Source organism: Strix aluco, chromosome 7, assembly GCF_031877795.1.
Source record: "Strix aluco isolate bStrAlu1 chromosome 7, bStrAlu1.hap1, whole genome shotgun sequence".
NCBI lineage: Eukaryota > Metazoa > Chordata > Aves > Strigiformes > Strigidae > Strix > Strix aluco.
The window spans coordinates 1,158,931-1,181,434 of NC_133937.1; the positions used below are offsets into that span (position 1 = coordinate 1,158,931).

The following is a 22,504-nucleotide window of genomic DNA, read 5'->3' on the forward strand; positions in this document are numbered from 1 at the left end:
CTTCAGAATGGTTTAACAAGCTGAAGTATGAAGATATAAAAAGTATTGATCTAAAGCTAGGCAAGTATAATTAGCAGAAAATAAATTGTTACATAAAGTAGCCATTGACATTTACGACAGTAGATCTCATTCAGAAGCTTTTGTTTGATGTGAAATCCTGCCGAGTAAAACTAACTTATTTGATAACTAAATTCCTTCAGATTATAGGTTGGGTAAATTGATTATTTTGTCTTCCTCACCCCTAGTTCACGGTGTCTCTGTGTCACAGTATCTGTGAAAATATTCTCTAAGTGATGTGAGCCAATTTTCTACTGACTTTGCTCATATTACTTATGTGTGTAAAGATGGGAGTGCCTGGGGTAAAGGGATTTTGGTTCACGAGCTGACCAGAACAAAAAGAAAGGCTTTTCAATGAACTACGTTTCCCCCTTCATTGTATTGTAAGTGTTAAATTCATGTTGATTTGAAGAAAACAAAGAATCTGGCTCCTATTTAGGAGCTTCCAGCAGAAGTGAAAAACTCGAGTGTGAGTGTAGGAGTCTTCACCAAAGCAGAGAGAAATGGAGGTCTATTCTTTCTTCAATCTGTTTCGAACCAAAACATACTGGTTTGTATCTGATAGATCATGATCAAGTTCTTTTCCCCTTCTTGGGCTGACCTAAACCTGCTCCTCAGGATAATGTCCTAACCGTGGTGTTGTGAGATATTTGGGTAGCCTATTCTCAATCTCTGCTGACAAAGAGATTCCAAGTGAAGAGACTCTCCAAAAGAAGTGTAGATGTTCACCAGTGTTTGATCTCAGACTCTTGCTTCCATGAGATTTTTTTTTTGGCTGGCCAAGTAAGGCAGCAAACTGCGGTATCACATAAGGATGGTTTTTGAATGGCCAAAGTTGCATGACTGTTTTAATAAATATTGTATTTGGAGGAGCAAGTATTCTTGGCTTTCCCAAGCAATTGTTGATGAGTTTTAGTTAAAATGATGGTGTGGTCTTGGTTTTGAAATTACAGCTTCTGTTTGTTGTGTGTACTTTGAGGATCTGGGGAGAAGGTTCCTGCTCTGAGGGTTTTTCTGCCTCTTTAGAAGGCATCAGATGCATCTTTTAACATCTTTACCGGCAGCATGGACAGTGGGATTGAGTGCACCCTCAGCAAATTCACTGACGACACCGAGCTGTGTGGTGCGGCTGACACGCTGGAGGGAAGGGATGGGCCATCCAGAGGGACCTGGACAGGCTGGAGAGGTGGGACGTGTAAACCTCATGGAGTTCAACAAGGCCAAGTGCAAGGTCCTGCACATGAGTCAGGGCAATCCCAAGCACAAATCCAGGCTGGGCGAGGAGTGGATTGAGAGCAGCCCTGTGAGAAGGACTTGGGGGTATTAGTGGATGGAAAACTGACTGTGAGCCAGCAATGTGCACTCACAGCCCAGAAAGCCAACCGTGTCCTGGGCTGCATCCAGAGCAGTGTGGGCAGCAGGGCGAGGGAGGGGATTCTCCCCCTCTGCTCCACTCTCCTGAGACCCCCCTGCAGTGCTGTGTCCAGCTCTGGGGGCACCAACATCAGAAGGACACAGACCTGCTTGAGCAGGTCCAGAGGAGGCCATGAAATTGCTCAGGGACTGGAGCGCCTCCCCTGTGAGGACAGGCTGAGAGAGTTGGGGGGGTTCAGCTGGAGAAGAGAAGGCTCCGGGGAGACCTTAGAGCGGCCTCCCAGTACTTAAAGGGGCTACAGGAAAGGGGGGAGGGACTCTTGATCAGGGGGTGTAGGGATAGGATGAGGGGTAACGGTTTTAAACTGAAAGAGGGTAGATTTAGATTAGATATAAGGATAAGGAAGAAATTCTTTCCTGTGAGGGTGGTGAGACGCTGGCAGAGGTTGCCCAGAGAAGCTGTGGCTGCCCCCTCCCTGGAAGGGTTCAAGGCCAGGTTGGACGGGGCTTTGGGCAACCTGGGCTAGTGGAAGGTGTCCCTGCACATGGCAGGGGGCTGGAACTAGATGATCTTTAAGGTCCCTTCCAACCCAAACCATTCTATGATTCTATGAACTTGATGCTGATACTTAAAAGATAAATCCCCTATTAGTGTAGATTTTGGTCAGAAAATAATTACTCAGAGTGAGAAGATGAAGGTGCAGAGCAATGTCAGGCTGGGGATACAAATCACCTCCAGCAAACCTGCCTTCTGCTAGAGCATGAACTGAGATATTCTGCTAGGTTAAATCATTTCAAACTACTGAATTTAAATAACTCTACAAAGTATTTTAGGAATAACAAGCTATCAGCACCACAACAACATGGAGCATAGAAAATCCTCAATACTGAATTCCTGGAGGCGTTTGCATTTGAATTAAGCAAGCAGAGGAGGAAAATTCATCAGCCCATGCACACTTTGTGGTGCTGCCGATAGCAGGTTCTCTGCAAGGCTGCCTAACCAAAGTCAGTCAGTTCTGACGTGGGAAAAGGAGGTCCTATGTAGTATTTTGTGCTTATAAAAATTAATCCATATGAACAAAAGATGGGTTTTAATTTCTACTTCTAGACCCAATTTTAAGAAGTCTCCTGGGAATCCTGAGAGGAGTTAATGACTCGGAATGTGCTTAATTACCTGATAATGTCACTTTGTGCTGAGCAGACAAAAAATAAGAGTTGAGCAGACTGCCCTGAGAGGCTTATTGCTTCTTTAGTTAAGATAAAAATTAAAGAGGGGGAAAAAAAAAAGGATTGTGATACAACAGCCACTTGCTTAAGAAGAGTGCTCAAGTCAATAAAAACAGTTGGATTTTCAGAATGTGATTTCCATGTTCTGTCCATGGGGGCAGGCAGACTTGAGTCTTTTGGTGATTTTATTCCAAATTCGGATGTGAAAAAAGACCCCTAAATATATGGAACCTAGAAGGTGTATGTGGACTGCATTTTAGAAGGGAAAAGACAAATGACAGCAGCTCCATTAGCCCGGTTTTATGGAGACAGCTGTCCACAGCAAACTCAGGGATGAGTGTCTGAACCTTAAATAAGTGTTGGAAGTTCTGTTCTGAGTAGGAATCAGTTTAAAACACTAATAGTCTCTCCTTTGGCTTATATGTTCATCAGAAAAGTAGTCACATAGATAACTGACTGTCTGGATAGGATCACCTAACATGAAATGGTATATTTTTGGGGTTTTATTTCAGGGAACTAATTCTAATTTCTAACCGGATCCACATTGTTGTTAATAATGGTGCAAATCACATTTTTGTAGCAAGCTGAAGTGGACTTAGTCAAGTTACTAATGGGAGCATTTTTCCTTCAGTGACTTTAGAAAAATTCAATAAATACTGCTATTTGAGTGCAGATCTATTAAATGTTTTTATGTCCAGTCAGAGACCAGTCTCGTTTTCCTGTATCTAGTACATTTGCACATCGTAATGATCATTTTATGCATTTGTCCTCTACTTGCATGGGATGAATTTTTAATGTGCAGGCAGAAGGTGACATTTTTATTGCTTTTATGAGCATCAAGAATGCATTTTAAATTCAATTATATACTGTCTCTGGAAATATCACACAAGTGACTTGCCAATAAATACAACTCAGATTACCAAAAACTGAGGAGGACAGTAATCACCAGAGTGACTTAAAGTGTGGGAACTGAGCAGCGTATTACTTGTAACTTCAAAAAATACAAGGTAATGCATATTAGGAAGAATAATTTAAACTTCATATAGACACCGATAAACCAGCATAATTATTTCTGAAAGAAGATGAAAAGAGTTTCTACAGCTCAATGAAGGCAAACTCACTGTGTGCCCCAGCAGTTCACAGCGCAATTAGAAATGTGTATTTTAAAGTTTAAAGAAAATAAGAAGGGCATTACATACAATGAAAATGATCTCAATGAATATGCTTGCAGGAATTATGCTGTTGAATTGAACTACAGATGAAGACAAATCAGGCTTAGGATAAAGTGTCCGCAGAGGGATAGTAAAAATCCTTAACTTCTTAATAATTTAGAAAATTACAGCCGACCTGCAGTAAATTAGTATTCTGCTAACAAGGAGGCTGAGCAGGACCAGCTGGCCAAAGCACACTACAAATCAATAAGATACTGATTTTAACAAGAAAATCCAAACTGCTAGATAGACAAAACTTTGAAGATAACATTCAAAGCAAATTGGAATATGCGTATGCACGAACACACACACTGATACACACAAGATTTTTAATGCTTTGCACTGGGGTGGAAAGATAAAAGGTGTTATTTAAAAAAAAACCAATTTAGTTTGATATTTGAAACAACTAAATAAAGTGTAAGCCCTTATCTAGAGTAGGTAAATACGAAAGAAATCAGCATTTTCTTTCAGAGCATAGAATAACGGAGTAGTTCATGTTTGAAGGGTCCCTGGGGTCATCTGGTCTGAACTCTCCTGAGATAATCAAACCAACATAGAGAAATCTGAAGGGACTAGATGTCCTGTCCAATACGGCCTCTACTCCACTGCAGTTGTAGGGAGGGGAGATGCTCAGCATGTCCTGGATCCTCTGTTGAAGAAAACCAGGGTTGCAATCCATGACCTGGATTTACAAGTCCAACTAATGGGATTTACCTTTCCAAATGGCACCAGAAATCCAGGAACTTTTGTTCCTCTGTGTTTTCAGATGACAGGTTAAACGGATGTTTCAATACATTTCCACCCTTCATAAGCAAACTGTTCCCAGGGCTGTTTTTCATGAGGTCCTGGATGTCTAAGGGACAACTGAAAAGTGAGTCTCCCTAAGCCAGTAAGATGTTACAACCTCCATAGACATATGCCACTAAATTTGTATTAGAGACAGGAAAAAGCACATCTTTATAAGAAAATATCCAACCTTGTCTTATAGGGTCCCAAATGAAGACAGCTCTGTCCCAGATAATGCTGTTCTAGTACTTGCCTTATTGTTAGAAACTGGGAAATTACATAAAAATCTCAGTTTGTCTGATTTATAATTCCACTGGTTCTTCCTTCACCTGTAAGATGATCTTCACCATCTGATCTTTCTTCCATGTAGGTAATAATTTCTCTGAATCCATACTGAATGACAAATTCATTATTCCACTGAAAGTTAATGGAGCTTTTTTGGAGGTTATTGGGGAGAACCTGACTACCTTGTTTTAAGTCAACGTTTGTGTGCTCTCTCTAATGCTGCAGCTGTGATCTGCATGCCAGTTCCAAAAATGAGTTATTGAATATTTGGACTATTAAAGGGCATTTTGTTAGACATTAATCACCTGAGAGGAGTAAATTGCCTCATACACAAACTTGAGGAATGATCATTAGCAAAATAAAAATGACAGTGAACTAGAAATGGATTTATGGGAAGTGCTTTCAACACCGGTTGCTCACTTCTTTTAGCTATATTTTGATATCTGTAATGAGTCAGATTTTAATCTAAAGTGTTTCGTTCTAAACATATATAATGGCATTTTTAATCAAGATGCCATGTGGCCTTGAGTAAATCAATATACAGTAAATAACCACATTTGCTTTTGTGAGCCAGCTGTAGTCTTAGCATGATGACCTTGCTATGAAGAAAAAAAAAAAAAGCTGACTGGCATAAATTATATTTTAAAAATGATTTTTGTTAGCATGTTAGATTCACTGTTTTATGAGGACAGGCTCTGCACATAGCCAGGCTCACTGTATGCTGCCATGGGCAAAAAGGGGCAGTGCAGCACATCCTGGATTACAGGGCTCAGGACAAAGATTGAGCACCAAAAATGAGTATGCCAACTTCATTCCTTTTAGATCCATCTCCCCTGTCCTTTCTCCTTCACTGACATACCTGTGGGCTAATTTCAGGGTCAGGTTTCCGTTCTGCTTGCTTCATGTTTGCAATGCAAGTCCTGAAATTGTGTCATGCCTTCCCCGTGTATTACTTCTCAATCCAAATATCAACCATCTTGGCTCAGGGAGTACCCACTAAAAATTCCCAAACACTCAAGTTTCAGTGTTGCCTTTATCACTCTTTTGAAACAGGAAAAGTGGAAAAGGTTTAGATGTTCAACCATGGCAAACAATCCTTGCGTATCAATGATCTCAGTCCCCTGTCAGCTCAGAAGGATTGATGTAGCAGTGAGCCTGCGGAGATTCCGTCTTGGGATACAGAGGCTTTTGTGTCATGTGATGATCTTTTGTAATCTATTCATTAGCAATTAATTAAACAAATAGGAGTTAGTGTGTGAGCCAGCACAGGCAGGACGCGGGAACAACCACAAAACCACAGATGAAATGCAAAGACTAAATTTCTTTTCACCACCTCACCAACCAGGGAATCCCCGAAGCAGCATCCGGGCAGAGGCACACAAGTGGGGACACAGGTACCACGGAGCTCGGTTCTTGCTAGAGGATCACCAAACCTGCTGCTTTCACCTGTCTTTCAGGGGTTCTTGCAGGCATAATTTACCATTGTGCTTTGATCTTCCCCAAAGCAGGGCAGAAATCTCAAGCACATTCGATAGGGTGCTTCTATCACAGGCCAATGTTATCGAAACACAGATGTTCTACTTGTCCAACACACAAGGCTAAACAACAATTAGTATGATATATGTGTTTTTCTACACCTCAGCTTCAGGTCACTGGAGCGTGTTTATAATCCTCCTCACCAATCTTCCATTATTTTCCCACAGTCTGTGAAGCTTTCATCTTGCAGCGGAAAAAATAATTAAAAAAGCAATGGAAAAGTAGGAAGTGCTGGATAGAGCAAAGTTAAACATCCATTGCAATTAGAGTGGGGCAGATCCAATGAGTGTTGGATCCAATGCAAAATTTCCCAAGAGTTTCTCCTCCAGCGTGAGAGCGGCCATTACATGGATCAGGTCGGTCTCACTGCTCACTGCTGGCCAGTTTCCCCTTCTCCCAACCACTTTGTACCTGGAGTGCAGGTACCTGCAGTACATTCATGTGGCTGGATCAGTTCTCACTCTGATGCTCATCCAAACCCGAGATGCTCCAGTTTGAAGGTTATGTGAATTGGGAGTGATGCTCCCGACAGGGACTTTGGGATGAGCCTCAGCGTAGGGTTGTACCTGGTCTTAACAGAAATGTCTTCTAATCAAGAATCTGGGAGCTAGTTTTAGGGTTGCAACCCCTAGATGGGCTGTGCTTTGAGCAAATGCAGAGGGAGTGATAAACAAGGATGAATAGAATTGTATTGAATAATTGAAATTATCTGCTCAGCATTTTTTTTTGTTTTGGTTTGGGTTTTTTGTTACCCATTATATTGCTTGCCTGTCTGTAATATTCCCAAGATTATGTTTTCTTAAACAATTGAATTTTAAAACTGTATTTCAAATCTGTCAAGCTTATTTGATTATTTCTCCAATACAGTCCAAGCCCACTTGAAAATCCTCAACATTTAATTCATTTTCAGCTGCGTTTTATTTTCAGCACAAAAAAACCCCAAATGCTGTGGAGGCTTACTGTGCATAGCAAATTTTGGACTCCTGAGATGTAAGGGTTTGACTGAAGGGAGAAGAAAATCAACAGCATTGTAAACTCAAAAATTAAATCATTCTTCTCATTTCTTTAATTCAGTAAGGGGACTGAGGCTTATCCTGGAGAAAGAGGGCTGTACCAGTTATGGCTTTAGAGGCATTTTAAAGGTATTTGGTATGCTGAGACTCATTAAACATGTAGTATTACATGGTTCAAGTAGATCCAAACTCAGCTCAGGCAAAGGTCCCTGTAACATCTATAAAAAGGCATTCAGAGATAACAGAGCTCTTCTATGAAAAGACGAAGAGCAACAGCAGCAGCATTCCCAAGGGTATGAATAAAAGCCGTTAGAAATAAGGAATTAAGATGAGCTGCCATCTGTTAGCCTTCAGAGCTTTGCAGAGGATAAATGTCCTGAATTACACCCCCAAATCAATAACGCATGTGCTGTCCTTTCTGTTGCGACTAGCAAATGAGCACACTACCAAGAGAATGACTTTGCTTAAAATAGGAAGGGATTTGCTGGCTGGGTATTTTTGCCTTGGGCAAATCTCAAAATCAGTGTTCCTCTTGTGTCTCCAACTGAGTAGTAATTATTCAATGCTGCCTGGGGGCTGTGCGGGTTAGAAATTAGGAGGAAGGTTTTTTGCCCATCAATGCATCGGATTAGAATTACTGAATTAGTCTGGTTAGGATGTCCTGGATGTCTTGTAGTACTTGCTGGTGTTACCTGGGTTTTGCACCAACACTACTTGTCTGTAGGAAGGTCTCAAATACCTCTATCAAGCACTCTGAGATGAGTTTACATGTGGCCACTCCTACAATTTCAAGCAAACGTGGTTGCCCTAGGTTTCCACCATGAAGAGGAACAAACTACTGTGGACTCTGGTGCCCTTTTTGTAGCTTATTTCTCTGTGGAGGAGGTAACTAAGTCTGTCTGGAAGACTGTTCTTGGTCATGATCTACTGATCAAAAGTGCTTTTGTTTGGACTTGTCCCTCAGTAAATCATCTCAGATGCATCCATCCAGAGTGAGGAGCTCAAGATTGCCCCCAAAGCCAGTTCTGCTGCTTTTTGCTGTGTCTGGCAATTGATGATGCTGCCAACCATGGGGTCACCATGGACTGTGTTGGGAAGAAGAGTCTTCTGACTCTTCTTGTAGTAATTAACATTAACAAAAAAAGAAGATATTTAGATGTTTTGATGCTTGCTTTGTGAATTGTGTAGATTCATCAACATCTGTGCTGGGGAGTAATTTTTCTTTGAAAGTACAGTATTAGGGACCCAGCTCTCAGGTCCTTTTGTTTTGGTGGGTGCTGAAAGAAGTTGCCTGGGAGAACATGAAACAATGAAATGCTTGTGATTCAGGTGACCTTAAAAACATTCACAGCTTATTTTTCTTTTGGATATATGTAATTATGAAGACAGAAAACTATGGTAATCTTTTTAATACGTTCGTTTAATGGTGACAGTTAAAAGGAGGGAGGCGGGAAGCAGCACTATGACAGCAGCAAACATTGCAAATCAGAGCCCATGCTTTGGAAATAGTATTGTCAGTGTCTTCATGAAAAAGATATTATTATGATTATTTGTTGTCAAGTGCAGTAGACAGTGTTAGAGACAAAACACCTAGCTTCAGTTGGTTTTGAAGATGTTGTAAATACCCGGTTTGGAGGAATGGGACAAAATGGACTGTATGCAAATGCTACTTATTGCTTTAAACACTACTGTGTCTTCAAAATATTGATCAGTGTTTAAGGATCTCTTTTGAGACAGAGCATGAGAATCAGATGCAAATGTCTTTCATTTTCCAGACACAATATGATAATCTTGTGTGAGATAATGGGTTTTGTTTGACTTTATTCTGGTGCCACAGTGATGCATTTGCAGTTTCAGTTGAGATGCAGAAGCAGAATTTTAACTCGGTGCACCCACTCTGAGACTGTCCACAGAGGCTGAAACGTGCAGGTTCATTTCCCATGAAATCTCCCAGAGAATGGGGAAAAAGTGCTGGAGAGAAACTCCTTGACTCTTTTGAAGAGGTAGTAATTTCGTTGCAAGCCAAGGACAATTTAATTTTGGCTGTATTGCGAATGCAGGATCATAGAAACAGAACACACAGTGTACAGGGGTGTTAGGCTTCTTGTGACAACTATTATCTTTAATAACCTATATAATAACGTTGGGAAAGATGGGTGAGTTGGAAGGTACAGAAGCTTTCCTTTAGGGCTACAGGTACAATCTAATTTGAAAACATGAAGCAATACCAAATGTTACAGCAGAAAAAAATCCCATAAGATACTCAAATGGTAATAGCAGGTATAGGTTTCCTCCATAGGCTGGCACAAGAGCAGCACTGCTGGGCAGTGTGACTCCTCTGTCTTGAGATGAGTCTCCAAAACTGTGCCTACTTAAAGCTTAGCGATGCTTCCAAAGTAGTTGCTGCTGCGGGGCATTGGTAGCTCTTTGGGAGCAATTGTCCTTCTCAAAGTGAGTAATCTTGAGTGAATGCATGTAAAATGGGTGAAGGGGTTTACATACCTGCTAATTTCTCTCCCTCCCTCTCATCATGACAGCAACAATTTAAATTTCTTTAAAATGGTGCAATCTCCCCAATGACTGCAAAATGAGATGCAGTAGGAGGGCTGTCTCTGATAATGAACCCCTGTCAGGGAAAGGCAGGGATTGACAGAAGCAAGGGAAAATAAAACTCCAGAGTACCTGAGCAGCCTATTGAACATAAACAGAGCCTGGACCAAAATAGGGTGTGCAACCGCATCCTTTTGTGATCGTTTCACATGTCCCACAGGGAAATCAGAGGTTTGGCCTCATGAGGTCAGCAAACCACTTCATCCATTAACGTTGTTATTATGCTTTCATCACAAAAGGGGAAAAAATGCAACCCTTCACACTTGCTTTACTTTAGTCTTTTGCTCATAAGGAAAAAGATCAGTTCATTTGTTTTCTGCATCTCTCCCATTTTCATATGTATATCAGCTCTTAGTATACAACCAGATGTCTGGGAGAAAAAAATTTACTACAAACTCCTTTAAGGAGTTTATTTACCAGAATAAGGTTCGTGTTAGGAGTGGTAGAGTTTTAAAACTGCAGCTATAACATTTTCACTCTCTCCAAGATTAACAATTGCAGATGATTTTAATGCTTTTGTATCTTTAGCACAGCAGACAAGTCATCTGCAGCACCTGCAGAGCAAATCTATTCTCTCTTCCCAAGAGTTGCATTGTATGAGCTGCTTCAAGGCCAGCCATAAGTGTAATTAATGTGGGCGTGAGTGACTGTTGGTCTCCAGCTCCCTTTCTCCTTTTTTTTCTAATATTCTTTAAGGTAAGCAGGAAGTTGCTTCAGGAAAACTAGTCTTGACTTAGCAATTACATTTGTAATAGGGTAAGGATTGAGTTTCTGGAGAACTAAATAAACCTTTTCTGATCTTATTTTCTGCCACTTCTATTGTGGTGGGTACTATGTATGAAAAAAACCCCAATAGTTTATCCCCTAAATAATACCTATTAATCTGAAAGAAAAGAGGAATTGTATTTTGATGCAACAGTTTGCAACACAAAATGAATATACAACTCTCTCATGCTGCACACTTGCCTCTCTTGCACGCTGGCTCTTGCACAGAGGCATCCAGTAGCTGTGTTGGCCTCAGATGCTATCTGCGTTGCTGGGCACTTCCAACACTGGACAATCCCTACAGCATCTCCAAGCACCCTGGGAGATGGTTTTGCTGATGACCTGAAACTCAGTATGCAACTTGCTTATGCGGATGGAAATGCGTTTTTAAAGTACTGGAATGAAATCCCACATACGGGAGGATGGAAAACATAGAGGCAGTTGTGCTTTGTGCTTCTGCTCTCTGTCTTCCTGGCTTGGGGTAGGGTTTATTCCATAATCAGCACTTTTTTTTTCTCTCTATGGCTACATTAACATACATGACAGGGACATGATCTGTCCCCTAAGATATAAATGTGATGTAGGAGCAATAGAGATTTTTTTTTTTTAATTTTTCCTTCTGAAACTATCTTCTACAAGATCCCACTTTAACCATTGCCAACCAGATCTCACACAGGTGTCAACATGGGAAAGGTAGGACTACGTGGGACTCTCTGGTGCAACATGTTGCAGTTTAAGAAAACAAAGAGAAGACAACATGAAAGATTGCACAGTAAATTTTTGTAAACTTTCATGAATAATGCTGAAAACATGTTTCTTAGATCTTTTTTTAAGGCTGACGGAACCAGCAGTCCCTACAGGTAGGGACACAACCTGATGGCCAGTGGGTAGCTGCCTGTACATAACATTTCCAGCTTGAGTTGTTCAAAACATCGGGTTTTGTGAGTATCCTAAATCAAGTGTCAGCTTCTGCTAGGTAAGATTTAGCCTTAGTTCTTTCAGAATGGAGAGACAATGCTGTAGGGGCATCCCAAATGTGGTAAAGCAAAGAAATTAACATTTTTCAACCTTCATTCCAGTTGGGTGCAAAAAAAAAAAAGAGTTTCAGGGAATGCAGACAGACTTCATTTCCTTTAACTGATCTGTTTTGATTTTTAAACTATGCTTACCCATCTGGCCCAAGGCAGAGAACAGAGGCAACAATGGGATTTGTTACGGTGCCAACCAATAATAAAAGATAAAGGGTTTGTTTCTGAGGTAACCCACGGGACTGTCTGCCACCAACTGCAAAGCTGGCTGAACACTTTCAATGAACACCCTTCAAAAGTTTGGGGAATGCATCTTGAAATGCATTTAGAAAGTGAGTAACTGAATCAAAGTGTTGCTAATGGGGGATGTTGTTTCTACCTAAAAGTTGAGAGCAGCTCAGTGACTGCAGGTGACCAAGCATGGAAACCTGGTCTTTCACGCCTCCTTCCACTGTCTTCAGGTTGGGCATATTTTTGCTTTCGTATTGGGACAGAGATTCAATATGGACATTTTGGTGCAGCTGTTTTCCCCTGTTTTGGCAGCCTCTGTTCAGCATGTTGAGCTCTCTGTGAACATGTGTTGCTTTCGGAGATAACTGGAATAGCTGGTCTCCCATTCCTGCGGACAGCAAGCAATTCCCCATGGTGCCCTCACCACGTATATGGACTGTCTTCCCCTACAAAATATTCAGTAGCTGAATAACATGGAATATAGCCAGCAAAAATTCACCTCTCCTCACCATCGTGACTGCCTCCTCCACCAGTGAAGCTACTTCTCTTTTTTGTGCTCTAACAAGGTTTGGGGCAAGATGACTGGAGAGGGTCAGAGGTTGCTCCTCATCCTGTTACCTGTGATGGCAGTCATACATCTTTTGAGATAAAGCATTGTGATGTTTGTGGATTGATTTAAGAAAAAAAAAAAAAGGGTTTATTGGCATTTGCTGTTAAAATTCAATTTCTTTAATTTAGGGATCTGGTTTGCCTAGTTATGTGCCTCCTTTGGAGGGTGGCTTGGATCTTCACGTAGATCTTGGGCTGTATTTTTTCAAAGGAGGCCTATAAAATAGGCATAAATAGTTTGACGGAAATATTTTTTAACACCCATATCAACATAAATAAGTTTGAGAAGCAAGGGGGGCTGCAGGTGAGTAGAATGTTAGTTGTGAAAGCATTACTGTTCCATATCCAGCTTTATTCCGTAACCTCATCACATAGGGATGGGGTTTTTTTGTCCAATCAGTGTTAGAGGCGTTAGGTGCTGATCACCATTCAGCTGTTTGCTTCAGGGGGGAAACTGTAGCAGAGCTGGAGTGTCTTCTCCAATTAAATGCTTTACCAGTGTCTCTCAAAATATGTTTAAAGGATTAGGCAACAAAGAAAGCCCTGATCATCTTCTCTCTGGCCTAGAAGTGATGAAGGCATTCATTCAGGATGAACAAGATGGTGTTTTGATTCCCATGTTAGCATGGGTGTGTTGGAGTGCAGATCTTTCCCTTTCAGGGCAACTTCTCAATATTATATTCAGTGCAGGTGGAGAAATTGCTCCATGTTATATGGAATAAGAGGCAACTGGAGAAAGTCCACAGAAGGACTGGGTCACCAGACTTGTAGATGTCATGGTCTGAGCCCAGAGGGCAACTGACCACCACACAGCTGCTCACTCACTCCTTTCCCCTCACGAACAGGAAGGAGGAAATGAAGCAAAAGGCTTGGGATTCGAAATAAGGACAGGAGGGGATGACTCACCCATTATGGTCATGGGCAAAAGCCAGACTAGTTAGGGGAAGAAAAAGAACATCAATTTAATTTAAACACCACCACCACTGAATTTAAGAATCAGAGTAGGACAGTGAGAAGTATAACCACATCTTAAAAACATCTTCCCCCACCCCTCCCTTCTTCCTGGGCTCAACTTTACTCCTGATTTCTCTACCTCCTCCCTGCCAGCAACACAAAGGAGCAGGGAATGGGGGTTGCAGTCAGTTTATCACCCATGGTTTCTGCCGCTCCTTCCTCCTCAGGGGGAGTACTCCTCACTCTTCCCCTTCTCCAGCATGGTGTGTCTCACAGGAGACAGTCCTCCATGAACTTCTCCAATGTGAGTCCTTCCCATGGGCTTCAGCTCTTACTGAACTGCTCCAGCGTGGGTCCCTCCCACATGTTGTAGTCCTCCCAGTGACGAACTACAACTCAGAGTCTAACCCTCAGAGTCCCAGCCTTTTTCAAGCACAGCCCCCTGCTCCAGCATGGGTCCTTCATGGGTTGCAGGAGGGCATCTGCTCCACTGGTGACCTCCATGGGTGCAGGGACACAGCCTGCCCTCTCACCACGGGCTGCAGGATGCACCTTCTCTGCCTCCTCCTTTCTTCCACTGACCTCAGTGTTTGCAGAGGTGTCTCCCTCACAACTCCAACTCCTCCTCCCAGGTTCCCCTTCTTAAATACATTATTGTAGAGGTGCAGCCACCGTCGCTAATTGGCTCAGCCTTGGCCAGAGCCTGGTCCGACTTGGAGCAAGGGGAGCTTTGAGAAGCTTCTCACAGGGGCCATCACTGCAGCTCCCTCCCCTGCTACCAAAACCCCACCACACACAAACCCAACACGGTAGGAAGCACAGCTTGCTAGGAAAGGCTGAGCAAGCTGCTAGTGCTTAGTCTCCAATAGACATAGTTCCTGGGCAATGGTTGGGAGATGGTTGTGGAGATAGGAGATGGTTGTGGAGATAGTTGTGGAGAAAAGCGGAATGAAGTTTTTCATGTGTGCTACAGGTAGGAAGAAGAGTCATGAGTTTTAATCTTTGTTGAGACTTCAACGTCAGATACAAGAATATCTTTTTCCTAGCTGTAGCAATTGTTACTATCTAGAGTAGATGACATGGATGTTTTAAAATCATTAGTGATGGGTTTTAAGAAGCAGCTGGAGAAGAACTTGTCAGAGAAAATCTGGGTTTACTTGATCCTGCTTTGTTAGGCACAGAGCAAGTCATTGCTTGATGAGATGGATCTGCATTTGCTGTGATTTCTTCTATCATAAATAATGAATACATCTGAAGTGCTGAATGCTCTCTTTTGTATATTTTCAGACTTTTTCACAAATTTCACAAAATTGTAAAAAACTGAATATAATTCTTCTTACCTCTTGCTGTGCTGCAACATCAAGGATTTCCTTTGAGTGTTTGGCTCCTGTTTGTCTTCTTAGCATGTGTTTTCCCACTTGCAGCAACTTGCAGCTCAGCTGTTTTCCTCTAAGCTCTCCCTTTAGAGCTGAGGCTCCATTTTCCTTTGAGTGCAAGTACCCACATGGAAATAATCTCCAAAACATTACTTTTTGTATGCAAATCTTTAAATAATACAGGCAGGTTTTGGAGGAAAACAAGAATCTATTTTATGAATTTGTTTAATTCTGTCATGGAGAGAGTGGGGGTATATTTTTATTGACGTAGAGAATCAAGCCAAACACTCAATACTGTCTTACACACTTGAGCATCTTTTCAAATCTTGTTCTTCTATCAGTATTATCATCATCTCTGTTGGCCTGAATTTGTAGCATCTTTTAACAGGTTAACAAATACTTTCTCTCCACTATTTTATAAAGACATTTGTTCAGTACAAGTTCTTTTGGTACTAAAGTGATGGGTAGCCCTGTAAGACCTCTTCTTATGAGATTCAAATGTAATTTGGCTGTATTGACACATCTAGTTGTTTTAGAAGGATACTGGCCATCATAAACCAATATAAATCTGTGATATTAATTGTCTAATTCTGTGATGTGATGTAGTTAGAGTTGTTTTGTCAACAAGTTGAGGGGAGAACTCATTGCCCTCTACAACTCCCTGAAAGGAGGGTGCAGAGAGCTGGGGATGAGTCTCTTTAACCAAGTAATGAGTGATAAGACAAGAGGGAATGGCCTCAAGTTGCGCCAGGGAAGGTTTAGACTAGATATTAGGAAGTATTTCTTTACAGAACAGGTAGTCAGGCGTTGGAATGGGCTGCCCAGGGAGGTGGTGGAGTCCCCATCCCTGGAGGTGTTCAAGAGGCGGGTTGACATAGCGCTGAGGGATCTGGTGTAGTTGGGATCTGTCAGTGCTGGGTTAACGGTTGGTCTAGATGATCTTCAAGGTCCTTTCCAACCTAGATGATTTGTGATTCTGTGAAGCTGATTTTCCCATTATCTGCTCTATTGCTGTGTTAAAGTTGTAAGCATTTATCTTAGGAAATTTTCCTCGTTTACTTAATATCCTAAGTTTTCAATTGTGAGATTTAGAATTTGTTCAGACATCATATGCTGTTTGCCTGTTTCTCATGTGTTTGGTCTATAATACATGTCTTCTGCTACCCTCCCCTAGATTGCACATATATAATTATCTGTAAAAAAATATGCTGTGATTCGTTCTCCTCCAATTTGGGAGTGTAATGGTGCAACCACAGTAAAATTTGTCCAGATGTCTGGGAGTATTATCTTCTCCCATAAGTTTATTCCTCATTTGGGAATGCTAGAGCTGGTATAATGAACTTTCATTTTATACTTAGGCCCAGACATCATATAATTACTTTTTAGTTGTTTCCGTTTGCTCTTGTTACATTGTGGACCCGTGTGTTTCCAGTGAAAAAGAGTGCTTCCTAAGGAAAAAAACAAAAGATATTGTTGAAAGCATGAACAATCATATTTTTCTGCACTTGGTTGGCCAGTTCTATAATTTAATACATTCAGCTGAAGTTACTTATTTTTTTAAAAACAACTAATGAAGGCTTCCAGACTTTCTAATTCCATTGCAGCATAGCATGTATTTGATTAATAAAACCAAAATCTGCTTTAACTGTGCTCACAAATTAAGTTCACCAGGCACTTCATGCTTGGCCCCAGTCAAAATACTGAATTTTGCTATCAAGCCCTCTGCAAGGTTTTCAGATGTCCCTTTGCTTTTGTGGGTGGGTTTTCTCTGGGTGAAGAAGCAGCCACCAAACTGTGCATCCAGAAGGTGTTTAGGGCTCATCAAATATAGGTGGGGTGATTTCCCCAAAGACACACGCCGGGACTTGCTCTCAGAGCTCAGGATTGCAAAAAATATATGGGTTTGGGTTTTTTAGCTCCCCAAAATGTGGAGAATAACTTTTATGCAGTTATGTGATCCAAAGTAAAAAGGAAGCCTTGTGTGAAAGGATAAACGTGATTTATTTTGGGTTATATTTACCTCTCAGCAGGAAACTCCTCCCAACAGCTCCATCCTTCCTCACTTTGCGCCTAATCATCAGTGTTCCTGAAATCGGAACAACGCACTGGAGATCTCAATTTAATATTAGGAGCATAGGACTGGGTTTACACCATGTAATGGAGCGTGATAAGGCAACTCTTGAGAGAACTGTTCTTGGAAATAACCTCCATAGAGCTGAATCAGCTCAGTGCTAGGCTTGGGCTAATATTTCGTGTAGATGCATTGTTAATTAGTCTATTGATAGCAAGCATTTTTAGTTAAAGCAAGTACATCACCTATATTGTGTTTCGTTTAATATCACTTGTGAATATTGATGAACATTAAGTTTTTATGGAAAATAGAGAATGAGAGGCCAAGTTATTGCAGAATCATAGACTGACTGAGGTTGGCAGGGACCTCTGGATGTCATGTGGTTCAACCCCACTGTTCAAGCAGGGCCACCTAGAGCTGGTTGCCCAGGATGTCCAGATGACTTTTGAGTATCTCCAAGGAGGGAGACTCCACAACCTCACTGGCAGGCTATAGGGTAGTGGAGATACAACTTCAGGGTCAGGGTACTTGCAGGAGATTTGGAGACCCAACTTCATATCCTTCATACTGCTCCAGACTGAATTAAATCTCAGTCCTGTGGACCCTGGGCCAGTGAACTCTTTATTACTGCATTGTCCTCTCACCTCGACCAGCAGGTCCAGCCTGGCCTGGGAGACTTTTGCAGAGGGAAATGCTACCAAACAAGTGGAAAAGTTGCCTTTTTGGCAAAAGAAAGCAAACTTGGATGTAAAACTCCTGATGAAGTCTTCAGTAATTCTTACAGTGGTTTGATGCTGGTTTGTTGCTGACCCTTGGAAGCTTCGTGCTCTGCATTTGTTATGTCTGTGTGTGGTTTCAATCTTTTTATCTGTTGCTGGTTAGAACTGATCTTTTCTGCCATGTATTTATTTATTTATTTGTTTATATATTCATTTCTGGTGCAGTGGAAGCAGACCAGGAAAAAAATTTGCACAGTCATACATGTGGCGCAGATTAATTCCAGTAAATCCTTAATTCATTCTTAGTTAATTGCCAGCTTTATGAGTGGTTCTCCAGGTCTTTACTGCAAGTGGTCTCCCATCATCACAAACGACATCTTGGCTGCTAGAAGATCAGGTTTCCATTATATATGCTGCTTTTCTGGTGAATGCTTGTTGAGCCCCAGACGATGAGGGCAAAATATCTCTGGAAGATAAGTGAGAGAAATGCAGCTAGATTTATGACCTGTATAGAGGGATCCATTAATCGAGGTTTCTCTTGTATTACAGTGTTCCCACATTCCAGAGCCTTCCTGAGGAGATACTTAGTAAGCTTGCAGATGTCCTTGAAGAGGTAAGTGCTTTTAATTTTGAGAGCTAATGAGTTCAGTCTGCAAGCCTTCTGGTGGCAATATCCAGGCTTTTTTTTCTGAAAGAACAGATTCACAATTGTGCTCCAAGTTACAGTTGACTGTTCCAGCATGTCGAGATGATGAGAGGAGCTGTGTGAAAGATTTCCAGTTTTGAACAGGGCTTACATATTTTTAATTGAAGTGAAACAATCGTTTGCTGCGGTGTGTAGAAGGGAAACCTTCTTCTCCAGTTTCCAACCCCCTGGCTCAGTGGTGGAGAAAAGGGGATGTGAAAAAAACATTTCCTTTCAAATTTGATGGGACATTTATGTCAGAGGGCAATATCATCCCTTAAAGGAGGTGTTATGGAAAAGCTGCTCCTGTAAGAGTTACAGCAGAGAGGGGCAATGTAATATGTGTTGAGATATTTGATGGTCCTGATCGAGTTGTGCTTTGCCTACCTGGCTATAACTAGTATCTCATTAGTGTCAGGCTTTTAATGAGTCTTTATTGTAAAAAACAAAAAAACTACAGACAAAAAAAATCCCAACACCAAAACCCCCCAAACAAACCCCCCCCCCCCCAAAAAAAAAACCCTCGCATCCTACCCTCTAAAAAAATCCAACCCTCCCAAAGAAAACCCAAAACCCCGGCCTTGTCCTGTAAGTGGATGTGTAAAATGAATGTAAAGTATTTGAGATGCATTGCAGGCAGTTTGTCCACATAGTTTATTCACATAGCACTCTGTTCTGGGACTGCAGAATTTCATGTGATTAAATATTACAGAAACTGTTAATAAAACCTTTCAAAATGTAGCCCTGTATGATTTAACTGCAGGAAATCTTTGTGTACAACAGTATTTTATTTCATTCCTTGTTGGTTTTTCTCATACATGCCTTGTCATCATGACCAACCCTAATAGCTATGTTTACAGAAAACCTTGTATGTACCACCTCTTCCATTGATTCTAAGAAACAGTGCTGCTGACATTTTTGATTTTTTTTCTCAGGGCATCGATAGGACATTGTTACTTCTTTATATTTTATTTAGTATACAGATAAATTTTGGAATCCGAACAAATCAGCTGTTTGTCATACAGAATAATTGCATATTCATAGATAAGCTTTACTTCCTTTACTGCCAGAGTATTTCCTTTACTGTTCAGATTTAGAGAGAAAGGCATATTAACTCGATACGCTATGAATTAAATTTGCCTATCTCAAAACTGCATGCCTAACCAGAAACAGAGAGTTTAATTTGCTTGGATCACATAACCATCATTAAGCTCCTTATCAAGAGTTAAGGAAAAGAATAAAGTCAATAAAACTTTTCCAGGGACACTTAAAGTTTCACGGCAGGGGAAAAAATTCATGACAAACATCAATGAAGAAATGAGGCGCAAAAGCAGCATCTGTGGGGATAACTGTACCCTTAGGGTGGATGCTATGGCAAGAGAGACTGGTCGTCCCAGTCTGTACTGGGATATGGCTCCCAATTTCCTACTTGGAATCACCCTTGTTATTCCCTCTGGGTTTGTCTTTGATTTAACATACTATGTTTTACTCAAACTAAAAAATCACTCTACCAGGATATTACACATTTTTTATTTAACAGTATCTAACCTATTGAAACTAAGAAGCAATAACTTCATCATCTCTGTTGCTGTAACAAGGATAAAAGTGCCTGATTTGACACAGTTTGAGGCAGGGGAAAAAAAAATAATATCTTAATGTCAAGATTTCATGCAGTTTTTCTTTTGATACAGTGCTGTGAATAATGCAACACTTCTGTCCTACATTCTTTAAATAATTTCTAAAACCTGTTAACTAAAATCCAGAAACAAGAAAAAAAAAGCTGGTTTAATTGCCCATTATCCAAATCAAACTTGGAAACGGCATTATAAAGACAGTGGGGAGGAAAAAAGGTCAGTGTTTGATTAACATAATTTCATTCCTAGAATTGATGGAAATACTACAACAAGTTCCTTGGCTAACTCAAGAATTTACAAAACCCAGGGGAATTTCGTTTTCTCTTGCAGTGGCTTCTGACTTATGCGAGATCACTCCCATCAATGAAATTTTTCATAGTTTATCTACAAGAGATTAGAAACAAGTCTATTTGGTTCAGTTTTAGCACATTCAAACCCAAGCTACTGATGCGCTATGGTTTTTGGCAAGAAATCTCCCAGGAATTAGCTTTCTAGGGCCATGATTTACCCCATTTCCAGGCCCTTGTTCTAGGGATGGAGGTTTCTCCAGCTGTAGATGTTTGCAGTTGACACCAATCCCAAAGCAGCTGTAGGTTGTACCTATAGCCCCAGTCTCAGGATTTGTGAACCACTACTAGACCCAGGCACAGCTTTTCCCAGCACTCAAACCTGACCTTTTGATCTTCCTCCATTACGTTTTTTTAATTATATTACTATTTCTGAACATTACATCTTAACAAGCATCAGCATAATGTATAGCTGACTTGATTAACATCTCTCAAACTGTTGGGTAACGCTGCAGTGATTTTCACCACAGTGGGAAGCTGAGAATCCCTTCCAGCACAGAGGTTGATTTAGTTTGGTTGTAATGCCATCTCTGCTGGAACAGCACTGCCTGTCCCCTGATTTTATCGTATTGTTTATCCTCATGCTTGCCAAACATAATGCTTGAGTCAACAAGTAATATGTTTCTGCAGCTGAAGACTTAATTTTTGTTTTACTTGGGATTTGGTAGCTAAATGTCTTAAGAGATGAGGTTTAGTTAGGACAATCCTGTGAAATCATTTGCAATTGCTTGCCCAAAACCCATTTGATGCAAAGTTCTTGCAAGATTCATCCAAATTATGGTGTAGGACGAGAAGAAAGTTTTAAACTAGTGGATGTTGAGTCAAAATAAATGCACAGGTTTGTGGTCATCTCAGCCTCCACTTCACATAAACTAAGCTTTTGGCAGGCTGTAGCTGTTTGGGAGAGGTGGGGAACCAAGGGTTAATGGTGCTCATGCCGTGCAAGGGATGAAGGACCCAAATTCCTCAGTTATTCTGTACAGGAAACAACTTTTATCTTTATTTTTAGTAGAATGGTGCATATCATCCCACCTTTGCTGTGTGTCCGGGATGCGAGAGGGAACACAGAATCACAGAACCACAGAATCATCTAGGTTGGAAAGGACCTTGAAGATCATCTAGTCCAACCGTTAACCCAGCACTGACAGTTCCCAACTACACCAGATCTCTCAATGCTATGTTGACCCGACTCTTAAACACCTCCAGGGATGGGGACTCCACCACCTCCCTGGGCAGCCCATTCCAATGCCCAACAACTCGTTCTGTAAAGAAATGCTTCCTAATATCCAGTCTGAACCTTCCCTGGTGCAACTTGAGACAATTCCCTCTTGTCTTATCACTCATTACTTGATTAAAGAGGCTCATCCCCAGCTCTCTGCACCCTCCTTTCAGGTAGTTGTAGAGGGCGATGAGGTCTCAGCCTCCTCTTCTCCAGACTAAACCCCCCCAGTTCCCTCAGCCGCTCCCCATCAGACCTGTGCTCCAGACCCTGCACCAGCTCCGTTGCCCTTCTCTGGACACGCTCGAGTCATTCAATGGCCTTTTTGTTGTGAGGGGCCCAAAACTGAACACAGTCATCGAGGGGCGGCCTTACCAGTGCCGAGTCCAGGGGTAAGATCCCTTCCCTGTCCCTGCTGGCCACACTAGTTCTGATATAAGCCAGGACACCATTGGCCTTCTTGGCCACCTGGGCACACTGCTGGCTCCTGTTCAGCCAGCTGTCAATCAACACCCCCAGGTCCCTCTCTGACTGGCAGGTCTCCAGTCACTCCTCCCCAACACATAGCACTAGAGTCCAGTAAAAGTTTAATACTTAAATTTTCAGAATAGAATTAGTATTATCCCCAATGTTTTATTATTTTTTTCTTTCCTAGTGCCTACTTTTTCATATTTTTCTTCAGTTGAAAAAGCCCTTCTTGACCTCTCTCTGACTCTTCAAGCATCATGCCCTGGGCTGCTCTTTCCTAAAAAATCTGTTGCCCAATA

At 41.4% G+C, this 22,504-nt stretch overlaps 1 protein-coding gene across 2 annotated transcripts in view; it reads left to right on the plus strand.

Annotated features, from left to right (window-relative positions):
* Positions 1 to 22,504, plus strand: part of PRKG1 (protein kinase cGMP-dependent 1) — a 533,626-nt gene that overhangs the window by 355,736 nt on the left and 155,386 nt on the right. For both annotated transcript variants that reach the window (XM_074830170.1, XM_074830169.1), the window contains exon 5: positions 18,402 to 18,465. In XM_074830170.1, coding sequence (XP_074686271.1) covers positions 18,402 to 18,465 — 64 coding nt within the window. The remainder of the gene's footprint in view (positions 1 to 18,401; positions 18,466 to 22,504) is intronic.